At 40.4% G+C, this 21694-nt stretch overlaps 1 protein-coding gene and 1 long non-coding RNA gene across 2 annotated transcripts in view; one reads left to right on the top strand and one right to left on the bottom strand.

Annotated features, from left to right (window-relative positions):
- SPOCK1 (SPARC (osteonectin), cwcv and kazal like domains proteoglycan 1) overlaps positions 1–21694 on the bottom strand; it is a 333299-nt gene that overhangs the window by 93392 nt on the left and 218213 nt on the right. Inside the window, exon 5 of the mRNA XM_068959622.1 lies at positions 13868–14000. Coding sequence (XP_068815723.1) covers positions 13868–14000 — 133 coding nt within the window. The remainder of the gene's footprint in view (positions 1–13867; positions 14001–21694) is intronic.
- LOC138069109 (uncharacterized) lies at positions 5168–20416 on the top strand. The gene is made up of 3 exons (XR_011143922.1): positions 5168–5441; positions 6677–6794; positions 15925–20416. It is a non-coding gene; the product is annotated as an uncharacterized lncRNA (long non-coding RNA).

Here is a 21694-nt window from a genome sequence, read left to right as displayed (position 1 = left end):
TGTGCTTGCAGAGGTCCTGTAGGGTGAATGTTGTGAGCCTGGGCAGAACCCAGATTAGGACCACATCCTGCAAGGGTTTTCTGTCTTTTCCAGCATACACAGAAATTGGAAGAGACAGCTTAAATAACAGTGCCATCTCTGCCCTGAAAGCCTCTGCTTTTCTATTAATAATTCCTTGCTTTTTAGAACTTCTCATCAATTAAATGCAAATGCACGTAATGCAATATCTAGGCCACCGACTAAAGAAAACCCCCCCATTTAACTGCTAAAGTTTTTACAGGCTCTTTACACTGTCCATACTACCTAAGGAAACTTTTTTTTAAAACACATTTCAGCACTTTCTCCTCGCTTAGATCACTCATCTTTTAAAAATCTTTTTGACATGACAATGCAGGTTACTAGAAGTCTTTTGAGATGTCTGCTCTGTCAATCTGCAGAAATTCATATCGAGATCTCACAACCAGCATTACCGAAACCTAAACTAGGAAACTTCCCTTTCTCCTTTATTTCCCTGCTTTTCATCAGCATCTCTTATAAGAAAAAGCGAGTACAGCTAGCTAGACCTAAAATGACCCTCTCACATTCTTTTCTCAATTTGCACAGGTAACAACAATAGAGGACAAAAACTTGCATTAAGAAGAAAATATCCTCCAATATCTTACATTTGGAAAAATAAATATTATTGATTTTCTTCTAGGGAAAAGGTATGAAGTATGCATGTGCTAAAGACTACTTAGGATTACAGTACAGCAAACCCTATTGTGATTCTTTCTCCCTACATATTTATTTATACATATAACACATTAAAATGGGTAAAAGCCAAGCAGATATTATTGCTGAATTATCTGAACTATACGGAAACAAAAAATTAATAGGCATAAGTACAAAGAGTTTAAACCACCTTATCCGCTTCCCCTATTAAGTTTCTCACTGATGGACATGTTACAAATGGGGAAATGCAATTAGCTGAGGTCTCTATTTCTGTTTCGTGTACCATGACTTTTGGGAAGAAAACCTTCAATGAATTTAAGGAGTCCTCTTGTATAATCTCATTGTTAGTGACCTGGCACTGGCCCAGCGTGGACATACTGCTCTGCAAACAGTCGAACTAAAGAAGCCCAGTTTTTCTACAGATTTATGTCCCCTATGACATCTTCCCATCCCCACTGTAATATCCTTCTTTCTCCCTCTCTTGACACTCTAAGCCAAGGCCAACTGTTCCCCAGCCAGCTCCCATACCCTCTGTGGCATCACCGCAACGCTCCCAGGGCCTCTCCAAATCCCCAAACTTGCCCCTGCCATTTCTGTTTGCCGGATGGAGTGAAGATCGTATTGCAGAGTACCTGAATGTACAGGGAGGGAGAAATGGAGAACAGGATATGGACTGCCCTTGAAGGGATGAGATGAAGTCATCTAGTAATGACCTGATCCTTACACGAACATCACAGGGGATTAATCAGGTTGATTCCATGCTTTGGAGATGTGGAGGACTCTGTCTCACCTCCACCACTTCCCCTATCTTGGGAGCGTCATTCCAGTCCAGATCCAAGAAGGGACTTAGCTCTCTATGAAAGCACCTGAAACAGGATTTAAGCACTTAGATCCCTTTGTGGACCTTGTGGCCTTGCCACAGCTCCCCAGCAGCGAAGAGAGGACAAGAACGCCCCTTCACTTCACAGCCACGCCGGACCTGAGGGACGTGCAAGGCACCATCGTGCAAGGGACCAAATCAGAGCCCAAGCTTTAGCTATGGCCGTCGCACCTTACTCCCACATCACTGCCTTCTCGCCTGCATGGAAGCAAGGCTTCTGGGTGGCTGGAAATATTTGGATTTTTTACATTCCATTTCTGCCCAGAGATATCAACCTGTAAGGTATCATCACATGGATTCTGGCATTTCTAATGAGGCCACAGATATTTTGAGGGCCCAGCTAGGTTCCCTTCCACATTTTGCCTTGGATTTTGTGAAAGTTCCTCAAAATACAAGTTTTGAAGAAAGCATTTTGAGCTCAGACTGGCATTTTTTAAAACTCTCTCACTGGAAAATAAGTATATCATTCTACCTGCATCAACTGTTCCAGTTTCTCCTCATGCATTATGTAGATAATGTGAATGTGATTTTTTTAAACATCAACTAAATACATTTAATTTGATGCAACTACTTTCTGCATTACTGTTTCAAACCAAATTTATTTGTGCATGTATATGCATAGATTTTTTTAAAGATGAGAAATGCATTCACTTGTGCACTTTGTGCCACATTTTGACAACGCATTGAGTAATGTCAACCTCGAGATGTGTTTTCTAGTCCAATTATACTATAGGGGCACATTTCAGCATGATGTATTATACAAAGAAAATACACACATAAATCCCATTATTGGTAATGGCAACTGTGTGCGTTGCACCTCCCACACACTGCTTAGAAGCTAGGCCCCACAGAATCATCTTAAATAACTCATACATTCTACACAGTGTGAACCTGTTAGCTAAAACTATTCCTTTGCTTAGCTCCATTATAAAGGGACAAGAGACAGTGTGCAAAGAACAAGCCTTCTGGCTTCAGCCCCTTTGAGTTTCAAGCCTTTTCTTTTGCATACTCTACATGTAAAGCAGCCTGTATCATTCAAATAATCTAATTTTCCAATCCACCTTCATTAACATTGCTGGCTGAAGCCAATTACAAATGCCTTAAGGCTCGTAGCCTCCTAAGCTTAGTATGACAGGTCAAATTTTCTTGTTTGCTCCATCCATCATTACTGACACACTAATTCTAAGTACACAAGGCACAGTCTACTCACTGCTTCTTCTTTCTCCCTGTGCACCTGCTGCAATTTTAATGCAGAGGGTTATTAAGAAGTACATCGCCTTCTGTCATTCAGGGCTCGCTTCTTCCACACATTGTAAAAAAAAAGCCCCAAATTATACTTTTCCTCTAACAGCAACAGTTTTCTCCCTTGGGGTAAATATGCCCAAGTAAGTCATCACTGATGATGTGTTTGAGCAACAGAGACTTCTTCTGACAATCTGCTGTACTGTGGTAATGAGATTTCCAAAAATTCAGCCACTGAACAACGACCGCCAGGAAAAAGCTTTTGGAATGACCTAGAGAACTAACCAGGGTGTTCATTTATGTTGCAAAACGTCAGTGATAAGCTAACATGTCCCAGCCTAGAGATGGTCACCTAACTTCCTTTTTCAAGACATTAATGAGATGCTTAATGTTAGGCACAAGATAAAGGATTTTGCTGAAGCACAGCCTGTGGTACAACTGTCAAACTGAGGCTATAATCCACCCCTGTAGGAGAAGAGCATTTAAGCAAGGAAATGCGCAGTCTTTTCTAATTCAGTAGGACTCCAGCACATCACACTTCAGCACAAAACTGCTTCCTAAAAAAAGGTTGATTTTTTGAATTTTTGGAAATGCTGAGTATCCAACAGTGGGAATGATAGATATTCAGACCTCTAATTTTTGGCAGCAGTTACCATGGTGCCTAAATATGAAACGTCCTCCAATGTTGCAGGAGCTAGGAATTAATGAGGTGAAACTCAGTAATATCATTAACACTAAGATGTTTTTTAAAAAGCACCTGTGGGCAAATCAGAAAAGCACAGGGAACAAAAATTTCCTGCAATGACTTGGCTCTTTTCAGCATTGCTTTTTACTATATGAAGACATAAAAGAATCAGCTTAAAATAAATATTTAATTTTTGACAGAAAGAAAGAAGCAAGAATCTAGGTTAAAAACTGTTTTAGCATACTATGAATAGTTGTAATAAAATCCCCAAAGATTCTTTAACAAAATATACTTCCATAGCTTTTTTTTTTCCTGTTATCTGATAACAAGTGATATGTAAACATGAGAAGCTGCATTATTATATGGCAGATCCAATTAGTAAAAGGTCTAGGAATAAAACTGAGAATTTGTAAAACTGAGCATAAAATGTACACATCCAATTTAAAGAAGATATATACCAGTGAATCCTATCAATTTAATTCTAATCAATTTAAACGAGTGCAATAAAAAGAGGACCATAAGCAGTTTGTATCTGTTTGCTTGCAACATTTATCTAGAGATCATTATCCTATGGGAGCACATGTGAAATGCAAGACAATAATAACAAAAACCTGTACTTTTACAGCACCTAAAAGACAAGTTCTTTCAATTTTACAGGGCTGTATGAGTACTACTAGAGCCATTTGAGGAAACTCGACTGTGAAGAGTTTAAGTGAGTTGGACGAGAAAGGGAAGTGGACCTTATGCTACCTAAACCTTCCTCTCCTCCCGTCAGTCAGTGATGATGCTTGTTTATCACAAACCTGAAGGTTATTCTGTTTTCCATTTCCCATCACGGTCTTCATATATCGCTCCTGCAGTTATGGATCGAGAAGTTTTTAGGGAGTTTTGAGTGCCGGTTTCCATAAACTCCAGTTACTAAAATAACATGCAGAATGATTTACCATCTGCAGCAACAAGCATAATACTGAGAATTTTTATCACCACGTCCTCCAGATTCTGCGGCCTTAACTTGATAATTAAAACACTCAGCTCTGACGAGCCTTAGCTATGGTAAAATAACAGGTTCAGGAATAGCAAAAAAAAAAAAAAAAGGGGGATTCAGAAACTGACAAAACATGTTAATCACAAAGGACCCAGGCTGTGCAAAGCCAAATTGCTTTGGACTGAGCACTGCTACATTATGGAAAAATAAACTAAAAATACACTTTCCCTGCTAGACAAGGTTACAGAAAGGAGATAAACATTGCTACAGCCCAATTAGATTGACCAGCTTTCGCAAATAATTGATAAAACTTGGAGGTAAAACTTTGGACACATATTTTGCTATCTGTCAAAGCCTTTGGCTTATTGGTCCCAACAGAATCAAAGTAGCTGGGATTTTATTTTAACTAATCTCTCTTAGAAGAAATTAAAAGAACGAAACGAGGTGCGATCCAGCCAGCTCTGGCTCCCAGAGCGCCACCAGAGTTTCTCTATCCTGCCTTTATGCCGAGCACAAGAGATCACTGACGTCAGCCAACCCAGAGCAACCCCATTGCCTTTCCAGCACTGAACGGTGCCTTTAACGGTTAAGCAGCCAGTCTCCCACCGCAACGATCAGTGTACTTGGCAGAGCAGAGGACTCCTCATGGGATTCAAAAGTTTTCTTACATTTTTTGAATTCGGAAGGATGCCATTTTGGCCAATCTGCATTTGCAGCTCTCTTGCTCAGACTCAAAGGCTCTTTCTCCAAAGGCTGAAGGGAGAGCACGCAGCACACTTTCTGCATGAGCACCATGTCCTGCACCACATTAATTTCTTGTGAATTCATAGTACCTTCCAGCTTGTTCAAGGACAGAGCAAGCCTTACCGTGTAAAAACTGCCTAGAGCATGCAGTTTTTCTTTATTTGTTGATTCATTGCAGAAACCTCCTGGAAAAGGTAAGCGGATGTTTTGGCTCTAAAAGAAACAGCTTCTTTTTTCTTTCCAAAACCAATCTAACGTTGTGGATGCTTTGAGGTTACAGAGATGTCAGATGATACAGGAAATTAACACTCCAAAAAGACAATAGCTCTCTGGTAGAAATAACAAGCTTGCTTTTCTGTATTCTAGCTGCTCTCACAATTCAGATTCTGCTAGGTGAAAAATCTGGTGAACGTGTGTATTGTTGGGGTTGGGCTGGGAAGCTGTCACAGAAGTAGCCACAATGCACAGATCACCGCTTAGGCGGGCCTAGTTTCGTGCAGTTACCATATAAAATTGTGAGAGGATGATTTGGGTTTTTTTACTCTTATTTTTAGACACCACCAAAGGTGAAGCAGGAGCTTCTCCGCTTTAACCCAACATGGAATGGGATTTAAAAGGAAGCTCTGGAATTTGCTGGATCACATGTGTATTCAAACAGAGTTCAAAAATTATACTTGCCAGCTCCTTCCTTATCCCTGCCAGGAGAAACCCCAGATGTGATAGTTTTAGATTGCTTGCTTGTAGCCAAAATACCCCTGAGAAGTTGCACTGGGAAGAATATAGGAGACAGAAAGCCATTTTTTGAGTACATTAACTGACAAAAGACAAATGTGGTTCTTTCAAGCGTGCATGAAATGCCCTGTAGATATCAACTGTCCTAAGATATTGACATGGATTCCGAGGAAAACAACTTGTCCTTGATAAACAATAAAATATCTTCTGACCATCAGCTCATAATCTGTAACATTTGGCCTCAAGCATGAACGGTAATCATTAAAACTTGGCCTAGAATACCTCTGCCTCTTTATTTTCAGTCTCTGCTTTTAATGAACAATTTCTAACTGTTTACTGGATGTTTCCTTCATCTTAGCAGGTGCAGTTAAAACGTCTTTCAGTCCTGCTGATGTATACTTGCAGGACCCTAATAATGCAAAAGGCTCCCTTAATTCCCTGGTAATGTAAGGCAGAGGAGAATCTGGCCCCTTAAACTCAGATAAACTTGACGTGCTCACAAACGGATGAAGCCAAAACAGAGATATAGCTGAGAGGAGACCTAGTGTGATCTACAGGATTTATTTACTAGCATAAGTGAAGCTATAGCAAACTGCATGGGTGGTGACAGTTGTTTATGGTGTAAGGTGCAACAATGCATATCTTATTGCCAAGTAAACTGTTTTCTAAAGCCTGGCTCTTTGCTTTGCAAACACAGAAGTGTCTTTGATCATAAACAAACCGATGGCCAGCAGCGCTGCTGAAGGGATGCAGAGATCTGGTGCACAGAAATACATCAAGCCTGTCCAGGAACAAACAGATAAGATTGGTGGAAGGTAATGTAACTTAGTTTTCAGATAAGACAGGAAGAAGGCAGCTTAGCTTATTTTTCGGAGCAGGGTTTTAGTTGCTTTATTTGTTTCAACAGATTTGAGCCTACAGGTCTCTAACCCTGGGCAGTTAGGAGAATAATGATGACTATACTGTTAACAGAAGTAACAATTAATGCATCATCCACAGTCTTTTTTAAAAGCCCAACCATACATAACTACAATTTTTCCTGCAAAACTGTTAAGCCATCCAACACTGAACAGGTACAGAAATAAACCCACTGAAATCACCATGACCAAAAAAAAAAATCTTATTCAATTACAAACTATGAAAAATTAAGCATAATGTTCTCTAGTTTTTCTAAAACTTGCCTAACTATGGGAACAGAACTGCACAGAAGTGAATTACGTCTCCCTCTCACAAGCGCTCCACGCTTGGAGACATGGATTTCCACGTCTGCTTCAGCAGCAGGGGAATTCAGACCAAGAGGTTAAGGGCTAGGTTTTCAAAGTCACAGATGGTGCTTAAGTGCCATCTGTGCCTTTCAAAATCCCTTCCCGAGTACCTGAAGGAAGCCATCCCAAGAATTCAGCTCTGCCTTATTCCCAATTCTCTGCTCATTCCTTGAGACCATGCTGAGAAAAAACACAGAAACAAAGGGATGTCTTTAGGATAAATGGCACTTCATCAAAGCTCGAAGACATAACATTGCCCTCCTCATGTGTCCAGCCAAATAAAAACCGTGCAGCTGCAGTAGGCATGGAACAGAGCCCTATGTGCTTTGCCTTTTGAGAGACAATGTTTGTTATTTAGGACTTGATTACGCAATAATGGCATCACACAGCTTTTGGATTACAGGACTCAACGTCTCACTGGCCCAGACTAGAGGCAGAGCGCAGGTACGCCTGCTGGGAATACAGCGTCCAGATGTGCCCTAGACAAGTGCGTGATCTAGAAAAGCAGTCAGCTTTAGACAAATTCTATTTCTCCCATGGTGCCCTGGAGCTTCCCTGCTCTTTTCTGTGAGAACAAAGCCAGAGAGGCTCAAAACCTCATGCTAGATGTATTGCTACCATTAGGAAACCTTCTGCAACACCTCAGCAAAATGAATCAAATAAATGAAAAGGAAATGAATGTTGAAAACGTACTACAAAAATAAGGAGGTTGTATTGACTTAGTAAAATAGTTTTCCTCTAGAAAATTCCAACAAAACAGTCACATCACACAAAACTATTAGTTTCCACAACACACAAAACTATTAATTTCCACAAAATTTTTTTTTCCAGTATTAAAATATTCCAATTAAAATCTTGAGCAGCCAGGTCAGAACACTCCTGGAAACCTACAACTGGAGCTGTCATTTTTAATACTGAGACATTTGATGTAAAAAAAGGGAAGAACCAGAACTCATTCAAGATTTTTCATGACGATTTCAAACTAACTCTCCCAGTGTTTTATTATGAGAGTGAGTCCCATTCTTTCCGAATTATGAAAGGGGGAAATGATGTGAATTGCCCAACATTGCCAAAGGTGGCAGAGGCAGAGCTGGGCAAGATACCAGATCTGCCACGTCCCAGTCCAGCCAGGACAGCCAACATCAGCCCAACAGATTGTGGGCTCCAAAGCCTCGACTCTCAACTCAGAACAAAGAATCGAGGAAGACAAAGAAAAAGAGGAAAAGGAGAGGAAGGGATGCTTCATTCTTATACCTCCCACAGACAATCCTTCCCATCTCAGAACAACGTACAGGAAGCAAAAGCATAAGGCTGCCTTTATTCTCTTCTCCATAGATTTCTTTAACCGTTTCCTACCTTTTCTTAATCATCCTGTCTTTTCATCTTTCCTTGTCTTTATTTAATCTCCCTTACAAAACCCACCTAATCCAAAAAGTTAGCAAAAAAATGCATCTAATTCTTCACCTAACTGAGGACTTCTGGTCTTAACACTTGCTAGGGCTCTGCTGGGTGTCTCATTTTCCACCAGGAATGGTGCCAGCTACGTCTTCAGAAAGGCTGAGTCACAAACCACAGATAGAGAAAGCTGTGCAAAACCACAGCTAGATAAGAAAACCCCACCTCTAGAGGACACGTAACACAGCTGGATTATAAAAAAACCTAAACATGTTGCACTAAATATACAACACTTGCAAACTTTATAAACATTTAATTACACATCTGAATACTGAGTCTTCTTAATTAAGCACATCATGCCTCATGACACACACATTTAACTAACAGTGTCTGGCTATTTTAGTCATTATTTTTTCTCTAGTTTCAAGATTCTTGGAACATTATTTCTTTTGTACGTCCCTTAATCAAATTTGTTACCTAATGTTATGACAACAGGAGGTGATTTTTCCATTTGCAAACAAAAAGAGACATGATCATGGGCTTAATTAGTTTGCAATGATTTAATTAAAATTTGCAGAACAACAATGTACCTAATTACGAGCATAATAATTATACCAATGTACTTTTCAATCTTTGAAGGGACTATTAGTCATTCAGGTGGTATGTTTTGTAATTTAAGATCATGCTTATTTTCATTTTCTGATTAGTTAAGTGCAGTCATCGTCATGTTCAGGTAATTGCTTTATTAACTAGCTTAATTAAACTTCCTGTAAAACTGACAGCTACACAGTTATTCTTAATGTGTTGCTGACAAAAACATTAACTAATTACATAGTGCTCTTTGCAGGGCTTACTTACATCACAAGCTCAATTCATTAGTACTTTAAAGAGCTTTGAAAACTCTGACTGCAATATACTGTGGAAATGTTTTGTATTGTTAGAGTATTAAATGGAGGTTTTCATATCCAGGAAACAGTAATCTCTCTTTACAAGCTTTAGAGTAGGGGAGGGAGCAAGTGCATATTTGAGGACTCCTGCATTTCAAGCAATAACTAGACCTGGTTAAAATAAAATAGGCTCTCTGGGCTTTGGGTTTGTCAAATAAGTTAACAGGAAAGGGTGGTAGAGGGTTTCTAAAGTTTCCAGAAATACAAAATGAAAATATGCAAGTCCAAAAAACACTGAGAAGTATTGCTGAAAATAAGATTTGGGGACTGAGTAGATGTAGGCCACATTTTCCATCTGTGCTTGAATTTTATTGTGTCCCAAGCACAGAATTACCTGGCACAACTAAAGAATCCACGTATGCAGGAGACGGACCTCTTGCAAGTTCATTCTCTGAAAAGAAAAGTGAATGTCTTTATCCCCTTCAACCTCAGCACGTATGTGAAGTGGCCACAATAACTGTGACCAGCAACGGGGACAAAGTTGGAGAACGCTCCAGGAAAAAACTGGAGAAGCTGAACGCCTGAAAGGTGGTCTGATTTGCAAACCACTACAAGTCCCATAGAGTAAGCTAAATCAACTCAAGAGCCGCAGAAGTGCTTAGCACCCTCTTTCTCTTACTTTGACAGTTTAGGTGTGGTTTCTAAATCCCCTCAAGTGTGAGATCTGTGCATGGGCTTCTTAACAGTTTTCAACATTTTCCCCTTCTTGAACCTTGTGTTGGAAACCAACACCTTCAAACATTTTCCAGTAAGAGACAGAAGAGAGAGAAAAAAGATTCCTTTGACTAGCCCTCGACAGATTAGTCAAGAGGCTGAAGGCTTCTACATACTTAGAGTAAGTGAGAGACCAAGCTCAAAATCCTGCTGCATCTAAATCAAGCAGTGAGCCGAATGTGATATTTTATATCTATCTCGCATGAGTGTTATGACCCTTGTATTATTGAGTGCTTCAGGTTGGATCACTCCAGTTTTTACAAGAAATTCTGGTCTCTAGGTCTGCAATGTAATTTTTAATGATGAAATTTTCACTGATTTTTGGAAAAATGTTGATTTTAACAAAAAGCCATTGACTAATACAATCCAAAGAAAACCTGCCGTGCTGGTTCCTGAGGATGTTCGGACCTGACATTAGCCCAAGTTAACCTGAGCTAGGACCCGCAATTCTCTTTCACTCTTTACCCACAGTATCAGTTGCTGAGTGTCTCTAGAGATGTCCAGTCATAACATAGCAAACGCCAGGAGACTGTGCACAAGAATATGCCCCATGGCCCCACGGTTTTTTGCAGAGCCAATAACATTTCTTCTGCTGCTCTGCAAATGGCTTCCTTTTGAGAATCCTAATCCCTTATAATCAATGTGGATAGGCACAGTTGGTTCCCAGCACTATAATTAACATAAGCAAAGTGCTTTCTTTCAAAATTTGCTCTGCACGGAAAGCAGAAGAATGACGAAGAATGTGCAATTGAGGATTATCAAGCAAAGCAACACAGTAAGATGATAATGCTTTTGCTATCTTGCCGTACAGACTGTGTGAATGGAAGATTTTATTATCCATTCAAGAAAGACTAACACATCACTTACTTAAAAGAACAACAATTAAAAACCACATTTTAAGGTACTTTCCTGGAATTGAAACAGTAACAATTTCTTGAAATTTTCATGGAAAGAGAACAACTCTAACAGAAAGCTCTCTACCTTCCATAACCGATATCAAGCCTCATCCAAGGCTAGGAGGCTTCAGATCAAGTTCTGCAGCGTTAACTTTGCTTCAAGGACTGAAATCAAACTTTCAAAGAGCAGAAACTAAAAATGCCAAGCAGTGATGGAAGGCATACTCAGGACCTATACAAAAGGAAATTTCAGCCCAAGCCAAAGTTGAAATGGAAAATGAACATACTCCTTTCTTAAACAGCAGTACTTTAATGAAGATGAGTATGTTAGCATCATTATCGTCTTGCCTTATCTAGATAGATGGATGCCACTACTTTTACCTAAAAATCCCAGAACCACACCAGTTTAGCCTAGTATCCTGCCAAGCTGTGGATGCCTAAAAGAGTATAAAAAAACCCTATAAAGTAGTAAGAGAAAGAGAGCATATCGGAAACAGAACAAATCATTCCTCCTCAAATACGTCAGTCATCCCGGTTTTTGGCAATCACCAGCTTAGGTGATTTGTATCTGTATCTGAATCTTTGGCCTGCACAATACTTTGCTGGGGTGAATTTCACAATTTTATTCTGAGCAGAAGTAAAAAATTCTTCTTCTGTTTTAAACTACTGACTCAAAATTTCATTAGATCTTCTGTCATGGAGCACAACAACATTCCTTTTCTATATTAGTCGTGGTTTCATATGAAATCATGCTCAAGAGCGGCTCTTGGTTTTGGTGCTTCCTTGCAGGTTCCCAACCTCTCATTGTCACTGCTGCCCTTCTCTGCACACTTCCTAGTTCTACCATGTCATCTTTGAGATGCAATAATCGCAACTGAAGGCAATGAAACATCCGGGCATTTACACGGCAACATAATAATGCTTAGTGCTTGTTCTCAGTTCCTTTTTTAATTCTATATTTGCCTTTTGCCTGGTGGTGACCATTACACTGATATCTTCAGAAAAAGAGCTAGAACCATTCTAAGATTGAGGGGCTAAACAAGAGCCTGTGATGCTATGTGTACACTTACAGTTATTTTCTCCTTATGTGAATTATTTTGCATTTTTTGACACCTGAATTTTTTCTGCATTTTATCACCCACAGTCACATACTTCTGCAGTATCATTTCCTTTTCATTCATTTTTACCTTGGCTAGCAGTTCAAAGGGAGGAAACAGCAATCTCCAGTACAGTCACCCCTGATAGTGTTGAACAGTAGCCCCCAGCCGGTGGGGAAATGTTTTGATGTTGCTCTGATAGGCCATGAGACGTGGTCAAAAACCACGTTTCTTGCCTAAGCCCCTGCTATACCGGCATATATTGGGATCAAATAGTAAAAAAATGTAGAAAGATGAAAAGATACAGAGCTCACACAGAATGATGCAGATAAGATGCACAACGAGTGCAACAGTGTGACTGAATATGCGATGAAAGCTATTTACTACAGACTAAATTTATACTCTCAAGGGTTCAGAGGAAAAACTTGTTTTCAAAATGAGCCCAGTTTTAATCCAAAATATCAGTGCTGCATTACTGTACTAAATATTCCTAATGAGCATTGCTAAAAGCAACCTGTTTAGCAGACAGGTCGGAGCCCTCTTTCCTTTCGTAGTCTAGCGTGCAAGGAAGAGAGCGTTCCTGCTGATTTACTCCTTTGGCTACGTGAATCTTTTGGCCAGAATAGAAGAGCAGCTTCAACGGATTAGCCATGGCAGCACTCTAGTACCTGTATCTGCTGATGGACGAAGGATGTGAGCTGACTAGCCGAGAAAAGAAAGTAGCTGCTGCGTCAGCAGTACTGTTATGCTATGTTACAGCGAGAGCTTTTTTCTCATGATCATTTTTTCCTTTAATTTTTGGGGGGCTATTTTGGATTTTTAAGGGTAGTTTTACTGGTTGGCAAGCCTTACTTGCGAGAGAAGAAAACATTAGGGGCATTCCCCAGCCATGATTTCCAGTGCCTGAAGCCCCGTTTGTGAAACACATGTATTTGAGTCATGGAAGGCTTTATTTGATAAAGCGAGATCTGGACTGCTGAATTAAACATGGCCGTGAAGCCAGTTTCTTTTATTGAATCAAGCCCTAAGGTGATCATATTTTCAGCATAACAATGAGTCAATTTAACCCCATTGGGAATTTTTCATGGTATCATATGTGCTGCATCTGGCACCAGAAAGTATTAAACTGTGATTTAAATAAATTATAATATGCTACCCATGCAGCCTGAAAATCAATCACAGAATGATGCTACTGCCAAACTATCTTACCATTTGGAGACTAAATATAAAAACAAGAACTAGCCCAAACCCCTCTGGTCCACACAAGCCGATCTGATGAAATGAATTCCTGTTGCATCATCAATATTGAAAGTGTTCTAGTTCATTAACAAGAAAGAGCTATTTAGAGAAACACTTATCATGAAAGTCATAAAATGGCTATTTGCCACTCTGATTTGCTGCTTTTGTCAAATATATAAAATCTAAATTTATCAGCACTTCTTAAAACAGAAATATATGAAGAATTAACAGTGGTGCCTACTTGAATGCTGCCCATTTGCTAAAGCTATTTCATCATCACATTACAGCCAGGATAACCATCGCTGGCAGAATTTTGGGCAGAAAGCAGAAGTTACCTTGGTAGTGTACGTATGTCCATCAGAACCGCAGACAGCGCTGGCGTGCGTCACGGGGCATGGCTTGCACTTTACCATGTTAGCTGCTCCAGTCCAGTGCTTCTGAGCCAGATTTCCTTTCTTTTGTCGAAGGCTGTAAAATAAAGGACACCAGTTTTTTGGAACATGCGCACATAAAAGAGCAGAAGGAGAATTTCTGCAAACAAAGCAAAGCTTGATTTTTAACAGAGTATTAATTTAAAGCAAGGACATTAAATATAGCTTGTAAGGATGCTGCTGTTACGTGGCACATCACAGCAGACAATCTAAGAGTTATAAATGGATATGCAGTACTAAATTAACAATACTTGGCAGCTTCATTTTGATTTATAACTGCAAATGATTTCACTTATAAATAGAACCATTTATTAAACAGCTCAGGACTCCTGGTGAAGCAGGCAAACAATGCTAAATCCAGTTTGTATTTAGAGAGACTTTCACCAGGCCTTCTCCAAGTTGCAACACTCATGCCAGTAGAGGAACTACTTTGTAACTCATGTTCAGGTATCTCCACAGATGACTGTTCTTATGTATCAGGCAAACTGATGTTTAAAGTGAGCCATCTGCTGAAAACATGTTTTCACAAAACACAGGGTGAATTTTCAGATTTATCTCAGACATGTTAAATTCCTTACACAAGGTGATTAAATCAGTCCGTAGTTGTAGGAACCTAGGCACTGCTGGCCTCCAGAAAACAGCAAGTCATTTAAAATATTCAAAAAATTACTGTTAAAATCGAGTTCAGTTAAGAGTAGGCAGCAATAATTTTAAGGCAAAATCCTTCAAAAATATTGCAATTTATATCAAACTTAAAAAAGCATACAAATACAGATAAAATCTCTAAACAACAACTTTGTCCTTGTACGCGTGGTAACTTTTTTATATGCCAGCTCCAGAAGAGGCTTGATTCGTAGCTCAGTCACCAGGAATGCCATAAACTGACAGTGAGCATCTCCAAATCCACAGATGCGTTTGCACCACAAGAGCGACCGCAGTTTTCCTGAAACCATGGACCACTCAGTTATTGCATTAAAAATGTCTACAAAACGACACCTGTTCCAAAAATGTATTGCAAAATATGTGCAATTGATTCTGATTAATAGCTCATTTTCCTATCATAACGAACTACTTGCTTGGTACAACATTAAGTAATTATCACCAGCATGCTGTTGAAAGCTCATTAAAAGTTTGCTTTCTAAACTGCAAGTCAATGTTACAATGCAGATTCATTTTGGCCGTGTCTACTTGTCTTTTACTTCAAAACATTTGCAAGGGAAGGGAAGGCATCAGATTCGTCGCAGGCTCTTAAGAAAAATAGCTGCCATCTGCTCTTATAGCACAGTAAAAAAAAAAAAAAAAGATATAACAGTTTGGCTGGAAATGCATTTCAATATACTGCTGATTGACACAGTTTTAGAAAAATATATACAGATATATTTTAAAGCAATTTCACTACGGCTTGCAATTTGCTACATAATACTGACTCTGATGTAATGACACATTCCGCTGCTAAAATAATAAAAATTGTCTTCTTTCATCTCAGTTCAAGTTTTCTTCAAGTCAAACCTTTGTCACAGTGATGAACAGAACTATCAAGAAGCTTGTGTCCACAAAAGCAATCCAATCACAATATCACAAACTATGAAAAGAGAAGCCTATTATCAAAGACAAAATCCCCTTTGTAATTTTGAAGCAGTTTTCTTAATGCAGGGAGCAGCTTTCCCTCTTTCAGCTGCATCCTGCCTTACGGAGGTATCATTAGTACAGATGCTAAAGGCTGCAGATGTGGGGTTGCTTCGTTCTGAACCGAGACACGAGTCCGTGTGGCCCCACTGCCCTTCCGGACTGGGAGGGCAGTTCCTCACATGGCTTTGGACTCGGTAGTAGATGCTGTACAAACCATTTGCATCAGTTTTCCAACAGTAACTTTGACTTTTCTATAAGCTCGTCTTCTCCAAAAATGCTTTGTCACTAAAGTGTAATGATTAACTTATTTCCTGCCATTGCTTCTATTACAGGGGTATTTGTCTTTGGAGCTTGACAAGAAAGTCCATTCTTTCCCTTTACTGGTGGTCCTGCAGTTTGAGGAAGGTGCAAACTTTGAGTCAAAATATGATGTTAGGATGCAGTAATGGAGAGCGGTAAGCAGAGACTGGAGAGAGGAGATGTCAGAGGTGCTGTGCTCCTTCTCCGGAGACCAAGGGAGGAGCGACTACAGTACAGAGCAGACTTCTACCTCTGCATAGCCTTGGACATCCCCAACCACAAAGGGCAGACTGTACGCAACAGGCAAAACTGTTGGCTTTGGGCCTAGTCTAGAGCAAAACAGCTAAGGAATGCTACTTGAAGCGTAGCAATTAGCTCTATTCTCATCAATAACATTAGCCACAAAACATTCGAGTGCATATGAGTGACTGAACCGACCAGCAACTCGCCAAACTCAAACGTGGATTGAAATTCTTAGCTAAACCGAGGCCTAACGATCTACATGATCCTGAAACTTTGACTGGTTCGTATTACATACATGACTCTGGTCCACAAACGCTGAACGTTTAGGCAGTTTCAGTCACTTGAACCTGATTTGAAATATTTCACTTCTCTGTGCTGAAGGCAGCAGCAGCCTGTCCTCTTCCCGCCAGCCAGTGCAGCTGCAGGATCTTCTTTTCATGTTAGGAGGAAATTTATTCCCTCGAACGGAGCGGTATTTAATTGCAAGGAGAATTCACGGCGGAGGGACTCTCAGAGCATTTTATTCTTTCAAACAGCAAATGCAAGTTTTAACAGTGCTTTCTCTAATGTGCGTGACGAGGCAGGGGATTGCTGCCAGAAATCCGCAGCGATTCTGGCTCCTGCTTGCGCGACCGCATTGGCAGGGTGTTGCAGCAGCCATTTTGGTTACAAGAAACAATCTGGGTTTGAAAAAGTGGAAATACTCTTTTCAAGTTACACTTGTGGCAGAAACAATAGAGCAAACGTCACTGTACTCGAAGCAAGTCAAATTCCTTTTTGCCAGCTTGGCTGAGTGAGCAATAGCTGAAAAATTTAACTGCATACCTAAATTTTCCCCCTTCTGATATCAAAAATATAGGTAAGCACCCACGTCCTAGAGGTGACATCTGCTTTCCAACAGTAAACCTGTATTTTTCTGGAGTGATATTTTGAGAGGCTGGATAAGACTTTTGCAAGCTTTTCAATCCCATAACCCCTGACAACACATCAAACACCCAAGCAAACAAATTAAAACCTACTGGCGGCCACAAGCAGCCAGCCTGCAAATCCCCTCTCAATGGCAGGGCGCAGTCCCCGGTGCTGGGAACAGGTTTTGCTAGGCTAATCACCCTGTTTTAGAACAAATGTGGCAGGAGCAAGGCAGGCCAAAGCCAATTAGCCCCCCTTCCCCCCCTTTTCTCTTCCTGACAATTTAACCAACTTTAATCCCACTTTAAGATTCAGAGTTGGAAAGCTGTACTGTAAATCATTAGAAAATAACAACTCTGCAGAGAGAACAAACCAGAAATTCCCCATGGGGAAAAGGTCCGCCGCGTCCAGAAGGACAGGAGGCCTAAGTATTTGCCATATTCCAGAAGCAAATAGACATAAAATGTCTTACTCAAATATACGGACTCAGAGACAAATCCTGCCTGCCTTCAGTTTCTTCAGCCTGGCGGAACGATGCACTGAAGGATGCGAGATTTAAGGAGCAGTTAAGTTTTACAGAATCTAGCCTCTTAACGTTTTAATGAGTAAAGAATTGTTAGCGGTTGACGAAGTTCACGTTTCAATGCGGTGCGGACACACCTGACTCAGCTCCATTACTCAGACACGGCGCTCATTGCCCACTCTGAAAATACGGGGCAACGACCACAGTTTGGCTCGCACGGCAATGGGGAGACTTTGGCAGGGTTGCCGGTCGTCCCCAGCCAGGCGCCGGGACTCCGGATGGTGCCACCACGCAGCCTGTCCTGAAGCCACCAACACTTGCAACCTACCCCAGGTCTCCCAAGCACGGCGTTTTGGCTTTGGAAACCGGAGCGCTGAAGCTTTGGGAGACCTGGCTCAACCCAGGATTTCCAAGGCTTCCAGGTCCTGGGTGGAGAGCCAGAAGCTCAGTCCTGATCTATGCCACCGGGGGGGCTGTCACGGCCAGCAGCCCCGGCGACACAAACCCTGAAGTCTCTGCCCTCCTTTGCTCCTTGCTGGCACCACTGGCTCTTGGCACCGGGACAGTTCGTCAAAAGGGTCCGAGCTCTGCCTTTGATTCAACAGAAGTTTATCAAATCCAATGCCTCAAGCAAAACATTTCACATCGAGTCATAGTTTTCCAAAAAGAAGCTTAATTTCTAACCAACTGGATGATTTGGACCATACTGTTTAGTAATCTCTGCATCCTTGCCTATAACCATTCTCGCCAGGATGGCACATATTTGACGATAACCTGTGGCCAGGGACCAAAATAAAAACTCTTGCAGAAAAATGATATTTTGTATAAAAAACAGTTTTCCAAGACATTTTCAGACAGGAAATATGTTTACTGGCTCAGATTTGGTCTGCAATACAGCGAAGGCCAGAAAAGCACCATTTTATCAAATCTGCGTAACACAGGTCATAGAAGTGTACCTGCTGAAACCCAGGAAAGAGGAATAATTTCTGTTTTTTGGCCTTGAAATATCCTTGGAAAACTTGAAATTTTTAAAATATTTTAAAGTAGAATTTTAAACAGGAAATGTATATTTTTTAGGGTCATACACAGACTTGTCTTCATGGACATGACTTGGAAGGGATCACCGAAGAGCATCATAGCCATGATACCGGAGGTGAGAGTAAAGCACACAGAATGGATAAGCTTTGTTTCAGCCAATACTTATTTCCAAACTGCTGCTCAAGGTTCATTTTCTTACTGATTACTAAACTAATTGATAGACGTTAATCCATTTATTTTTTGAGATGACGGTGAACTTTCAGATCCTGCTCTGTAATTGATTCTCACTGTTGCTGGAGTCGCTAGGTGAAGCTGTGGTGAATATTATATGATCACATGAGCAGGTGGTCTAGAAAGATATGAAAATACAAACGGGACCTCATAAATTTGATATAGAATGTGTAAAGACAGAATATCAATGCTTAATTTTGAGACAGCGTATCAGAAAGCATGGATGTATTATGCTTTAAGTAGCTGTATAATTTTGCTGCCTAATGTAATGACTCAAACACACAAAAACAATCGAGAAATTATAATATCATTTAAAATGGCAAATTCCATCAAGGCTTTTTGTTGGAACTATTAGTCATCATATCACTGTCAGCGAAAACTAGCCAAAATATCAACAGATTATATAAGCAACATCAAGGTTGGGCTTTTATGCAATTACATTTGATTTTGCAAAAGGAAATTCAATTTCAGCAGTAAATGAACTTTAATATTAATAAAGAAATAAAATGCACTGAAATTCAGACTTTGCATCCGGAAGGCCTAACACTATTGTAGTAGTTACACTTTAATATTTTTAAAACAATGGAAACTTACTTACAAAATTTACAACATGAGGAGCAGGCCACTCAAGGTGCGGTTGTTCCCAAATGCACATACAGTGACCAGCAGATTAAGCCTGGATGGCTTTAGCGTAGTTGGAAATCAGGCTGCTTCAAATATCCATTGGCAAGCTATTATTTTGGCACTGCTGCCAAACATTTGGCAGGAAAGAGAAAATGAAAGTTTCTCCTTAGGGGTTTGTAACACAGGTAGTAATTTTATTGGACCAAAAAAGACTCTTTTCTGCTCAAAACAGTTTTTTTCCTAGATGAATTTTCAAAGGTCTGCTGCAAATAACAGCAGAAAGTCTCTCAAGAAAAAATAAGCAAGTTACACGGTTTCTTCTAAGAGAAAGTGTCAGGTAAACAAAACAGAGAGATTGGTACTGTCTCTTCTTGTTCGAAAAGTCACTGTTTCAGAAGTGTTTTACAAGCACAAAATTTGGCTCAATACACGTTACAAATTGCTTGCAACAACAACCTCTGCATTTCTGCCGCCTCAGATAACACAGCTACTCACTGAAGTTCCTATCTAGCTGCAACACCAACACTATTGAGCTGGCCAGGCATTTTTTACCAAAAAAAAAGCCTTAACTAGAAAACAGTAACAAGACAAAACCAAATTATTTCATGGAGGTAAACAGCTGCCACTGAACTTCTACTGACGTTGCTGCTGGAGGTCTACACGGTGTCGTGCCACCTTACCTTGGGCTGCATGGGAGCTTGAGAGCCCAAGGCGGGGGCTTTGCACCAGCCTGGACATGTGAAGCGTGTGGGGGCCAAGACTCACGCCCCCATTTCTGCTGCTGCGAGGCCAGACGAGTGGAAGCCTCCGAGCCCTGCTCCCAGCCAGGCTGGCCCCATGGAAGGGCACCTCTTCCCAACGATCCCTGCCTTGGACCTTTCCCTCCCAGCCAAGGTGAGCTCACCTTCCGGGCTTCGCAGGTCCCCCTCAAGCTGGTGGCAGCACACTGACGAAAACAAATTTATCTGGAAAACGTAGTATGGCTAACATAGAAAAACTGTGGGGAAATGTTTCAATTGGATATTTTTCAGAATGGAACATTACAGTTTTTCACTTTGAAATGACTTTCTCTGCTTTTTCTTATTTTACATGCATTACATAATATATATTATTAAAATATATACTATTTATTATTAACGTAATATAACACCAGAGAAGTTAAATCTGAACTGGCCTCGTGTTTTTGAAAATTCCACTAGGGACAAATTATTTGAACAGCCTTGTCTTCAGGTGACTGGGAGCTATGCCTATTTATTTTTCAACTGCAGCTCCAGCGGAGACATTTTTCAAGATTACGAGTAGCTTCATCCATCTTTCTTCTTTCCCAGACTTTATCTCAGACCAAAACACTGTACGCCCCATACAACAGCACTTAGCATTGAAATAAAAAGTCTAGTGCACCAAAACAGATACCAAATATTTGAGTTTCCTGAAAAGTTGGAAAAAGCTCTGACACTCAGAACAAATTTAAACGGGTTTCCTGAAGTTGGAACAATCCCTGTTTGAAGAGTTTGAAATGTGCTGCCTGTGCCTTCCCTGTGCCTTGCGCACAGCTTGTTCCCGTCTCCCCGAGGGGAGCTTATCGCACTACAGATAAACCCAGCAGTGCTTGGCTGTTCCCAGCTTTCCTTGGCTCAAGTTGTTTCACTCGTTCTTGAGGAAGGGGATGACAGAGTTGAAACCCGTCAGTATATAAATGCCAGTATTCTCTTCTCACTTAGTATCATCTTTGTGTTTTGTTTATTGGAGCTAAGGCCTCGTTTCTACAGCCTCTTATATTTTTTACAAGAACCATATATATCTTTAGCCGCTACCAGAGTCATTCCCACCTATTCAAGCTATGTGAAGAAAATAGTCTATGCGTATCACAATGGAAACAAAAGGATTCTATGCTTTTGAATTAGATATAATCTCTTCATTTAACACAAACACTGTAAAATGAGAACGGACATACGAGTAGAGTAATTTTTCTACCTGGAATTTACACTTTCATATGCAAAGACAACTAACGCGCAGAGCCCTCTTGGTATTTCACCACCACCCCGTCCTAACACATACTTCAATTTCATTATTCACAGAAATAACTTCAATCATCTGATTGTGCTAAGGCTGTTGATTACATTCTCTTGCTGCCTTCAAATCTGTTCCCAGACACATCTGATTAACAGAGCCATAAGAAACAAAATGTCTCTGCTCCTGTACCTCCTGCATAAGCAGGAGATGCGTGGTAGATG

This window comes from Struthio camelus, chromosome 13 (genome assembly GCF_040807025.1).
Source record: "Struthio camelus isolate bStrCam1 chromosome 13, bStrCam1.hap1, whole genome shotgun sequence".
NCBI classification, from domain to species: Eukaryota; Metazoa; Chordata; class Aves; order Struthioniformes; family Struthionidae; genus Struthio; species Struthio camelus.
This window is presented reverse-complemented; position numbering and strand designations above follow the sequence as displayed.